This window comes from Olea europaea, chromosome 2 (assembly GCF_002742605.1).
Source record: "Olea europaea var. sylvestris chromosome 2, O_europaea_v1, whole genome shotgun sequence".
Lineage (NCBI taxonomy): Eukaryota > Viridiplantae > Streptophyta > Magnoliopsida > Lamiales > Oleaceae > Olea > Olea europaea.
Genome location: NC_036238.1, coordinates 14256715 through 14260906, shown reverse-complemented (window position 1 = coordinate 14260906; position 4192 = coordinate 14256715). Strand labels below are relative to the sequence as shown.

At 29.6% G+C, this 4192-nt stretch overlaps 1 protein-coding gene across 1 annotated transcript; it reads left to right on the top strand.

Moving 5' to 3' along the window:
* The first annotated feature begins 1889 nt into the window (after positions 1-1889).
* On the top strand, positions 1890-2875 carry LOC111375897 (inactive protein RESTRICTED TEV MOVEMENT 2-like). The gene is made up of 2 exons (XM_022998814.1): positions 1890-2039; positions 2456-2875. Exons 1-2 carry the CDS (start codon positions 1940-1942, stop codon positions 2785-2787), a joined length of 432 nt encoding a protein of 143 aa, XP_022854582.1. The 5' UTR covers positions 1890-1939; the 3' UTR covers positions 2788-2875.
* The last annotated feature ends 1317 nt before the right edge of the window (positions 2876-4192 follow it).

Below are 4192 nucleotides of genomic sequence, written 5' to 3'. Positions count from 1 at the left end.
TCAATTCATTGTAATTTTGAGTATAAATTATTTGTCAAGTCACTTTTAATAGATGTTGTTATGGCTGAAAATGGATTGGAATTTGATTTGAATCCAATAAAATCAATAGGAGATAGATTTAGGGTCTTCGTTCGATAAATTGATCAATATTTGAATTCAATAGTTCGTTAACTAAATGAAATAAATATGAATATAAGTCAACCTAATCAGATAACAATCCAATCCGATTTATTATATTGATATAATATATTTTTATATTATCGTATAATTTATCACACATAATTATTTTTCCATTTTTAAACTCGTATTATACTTTACACATAAATTTCAAATAATAAAAAAATTTAGATAATAGTATAATATTGTTAATTGAAATGTTTGAAGCAATTTAGTTTTTTTTATTAATTAAAATATGATGATGTTGATGATAATAATAATTAACTTATTTTATAAATTACCAAAGGAGACAACCATTGGAGCCGCTTTCGTTATTCATAACTTCTCACTTTCCATATCGAATACTTACTAGAATATCATAAAATTTAAAATCTATAAATAGGTGGACCAAGAATTGGATAAAAAGCTAGCTGATCCTTTTAATTTTGGGGTTTAGAAGTTAATTAATATATAATTGTTATCTTTCCAATTTTTTCAATTTGGGATCAGATTATTGGATTGGATATCTGATAACATAACAAATCGAATATAGATTTAACAATCAAATATCCATTGGATTATTAGATCAGATAATTATTCGTGACGGATTGGATCGGATTTGATATGAACCTTTTAATTGTAGGGCTTAGAAGTTAATTAATATAAAAAATTTATCTTCCCAAAATTTTCAATTTCGGATCGAATTATCGTTGGATATCCAATAACATAGCAAATCGAATATGAATTTAACAATCAAATATCTGTTGGATTATCGGATCGAATTTGCCCAAATCCGATCCATTTACTGCCCTAAACATTGTGTGCATGCTTGAAGGGTAGAATAATGGATAAGGAAGCTTTAATACGTGTTAAGGTGAGCCAGACCGAAGTGGACATGGGCGAAATTCAGAGGGTCTTCAAGAAGAAATATGGCATCGAATTGGAAAGTGCCATTAATGAAAGTGTTCCGGCTGGGAACCATAGACACTTTCTTGTTGCATTGACTTGACTACAAAGACTTCCCTAGATTGACGAAAAAAAAGGCACCTCTTCAAAAGTCTAGCCTTAAAATTTGTAGAGCCTTGGTAATTCTATTGCCCAATTAATTTGGTGAAAATCAATACTTGTGATCCATCATGGTGTCTCAATCTTTGACCTTAGCAGAGAAAGTTTCAAATAATTAAGCCCTATTTAATGTGGTTAAAAAAATATTTTAAAAAAATAAAGTTAACAATTAATTTTAATCATATATCTTATGAGATTTATAACTTAATATTTTGACCAGACGTTTCACCAATTTTTACCTAAATCTATTAAAAGTATGATTTTTAACTACACCAAATAGGAGCTCAATCTTATTTTCGATAAGTTTGAAATGGGTTACATATAATTTTTTTTTTCCGACATTCTGTTTGGCTCAAATAGACCCCCGGTCACTAACACCTTATGTTAAATCAATTTAAATTTCAAAATTGCACATGAGGGCAAACAAATTCCTTGGCCAAATTAATAAAGAATAGTAGGTAACATTCAAAAAGATACTTTCGTATTGTCCATGCCAATAGGAAAACCAAACACATTATCCAATGGAATCAAGCAAACTTAATCCTTAAAAACCAAAAAGAATTCATTTTCTTTGAAAGGAGGAAACCAAAAAGGAACCTCTTTGGACATCCTATAAGGTTTCCTCGAATCATTTATTGCATATATAAATAACATGAGGAGAAACATTTTTTTTTTTCAATTACCTCTAAAAGTTTTCAATAGCAACCAAGTTCGAGGAATGGAAGCCAAACCTGTAAACACACTTTTTGAAGAATTCGAGCCTTTATCGAAATGGAAACATAAGGAGGATCGTGACATTCTCGAAATCCATGTCCCAGGTATTGCATATTGCCTTTCATTTCCTGTCTTTCTAATCTTTTACGACATGTTTGGTACACTATACTGAATAAATTCTAATACGTCCTTAAATATTTCTTGAAACAATTAACAATATGATTTAAATTCTTGACACCATGCTTGTCATTCATTTTTCACAACTCCTGTCCAAGTCTCTACCTTCCTTTTGACATTTCAAATTGATAGCTCTAATTCGAATACCAGACGCCTTATATATGTATACTATTAAGAGGTACGATGTATTTCGAAAAATTATATAAATGCAAGAAAATAATTCTAGTTAACAAAGTCTCTTTAAAGATCCTAGTCAATGACAATCAACACATCGGTCGATTTAATACGCCAGATTTATTTTCAAAGCCTATAATTTAATTTCCTTTATTCCCTCATTTTCAAGAATTCAAGAAGGAACAACTCAAAGTACGAATCAACAGATTAAAGCTTCTCAAGATCTCAGGAGAACTTCCATTAGATGCTCAAAGAAAAAGCAGATTCTACAAGGAAGTTCCAATTCCGAAAAACATCGATGCAACTGCGATTAATGCAAAATTTTGCTATGGCTGGCTCTACATTGCAATGCCAAAAAAGCTTCCAATCTCTGAAGATCAGAAAACACCTGAATTTCGATTACGAACGTTTGGCAAAGTGGTTGTGACTCTTGCAACACTGGCAGCTCTAATTGCTTTCGTTGTTTACATGTATAGATCTGTGGTTCCTGAAATTGTTTAATATTTTTAACTTGTGCACGTCCAATATCATAAAGCATCTGTACGGACTAAATATCTAGTTAATAATAAACAAACACGTGTTTTTATTCTTTAGAAAATCCATAAACTTAGGAGTATATGTATCCGGTCTCTTATTGATATTTCGGTATTTTGATTTTTAATATATTCTAAATTACTTTCTAAAGTCTTTATATTTTTATTTATACTTACTAATAAAGTTTTTACCTTTTTATTTCAATTGTTTCTTTCTAAGTTTTTTCCTAAATTTACGAATAAATATACAATACTATTTAGCTGTTTATCTTCATAATGTAAAAGATGTTTAAAAATTTTATCAAAGTTACAAACTAAACAAGTTGTATCTAAACTATATTTTCTTTTAAAATTTTCTAGAAGCTCTAAATGTAAGTAATCTATTTTTTTTTTTATAAATTAATCATTTTAGATTTAGCCACCGTTTGGCCCTCATTTTCTTTCTTATTCTTTTTCTCTCTTTTATTTTCAACCATACAATCTTCCGTAAACTAATATTACACGCAAATCGAAATACAGATCATATGTCCAACCAAAAAAACCACAAACCAGTACAAAAATCAGTTCGGTTAATGCCTAAAAATCGGATATTTAAAAACCAGATAAAAATCGACCAATTTGACGGTCTAACCGCAAAAGCGGTTGACCCGTGACCGATTTTATCGATTTTGGCATTTTTGTCCTTCTTATTAATTTTTGAAAATAAATTCTTTATTAGGCCCAAGTTTTAAAGCCCAAACAATGGGCCCATTTTAAAGTGACCAACCATTTTTATAATTGGCTTCTCTAGTACTTCAATTTAGGGATGGCAATGGTTCGGTTTCGGTTCGGTTCGGCCAAAACCATCAATGAATCGTCAAATTTTTTGCCATACCATAACCATATAAATTGGTTTGGTTCGATTTGGTTCGTATCTCGATTTGGCTCGACTCGGTTCAGTTAATAACCACAAAAATAAATTTTTTTTTATAGGTCCATTCGTCATATTGATATAAAATAATTTATGAAAAAAGAGTCAATGAAAAGAAAAACACAATATTCCAAACGAAAATGCAAACATTATCCCAAATTCCAATTGCAAAATACAAATTTAACAAACAATATTATAAATATAACAATACTAAAATTTTCCTTCATTCTTGATTCTTGTGCATTGCAGTTACTTGATTCATACTTAATAATTCAAAAGCTTCAACCTTAACTCATATTCAATCTTTCATTATTCCCCACAACTTTTACTAGCATAGGCCAGCACTCAAAATTGATTCCTAGATAGAAAATAAGAAATATAAGTAGAGAATACAACGATACTACCTAATCGAGAATGGTTTTAACTAAGATTTAAATAAAAAAAAAGTACATTTTCTTCAACT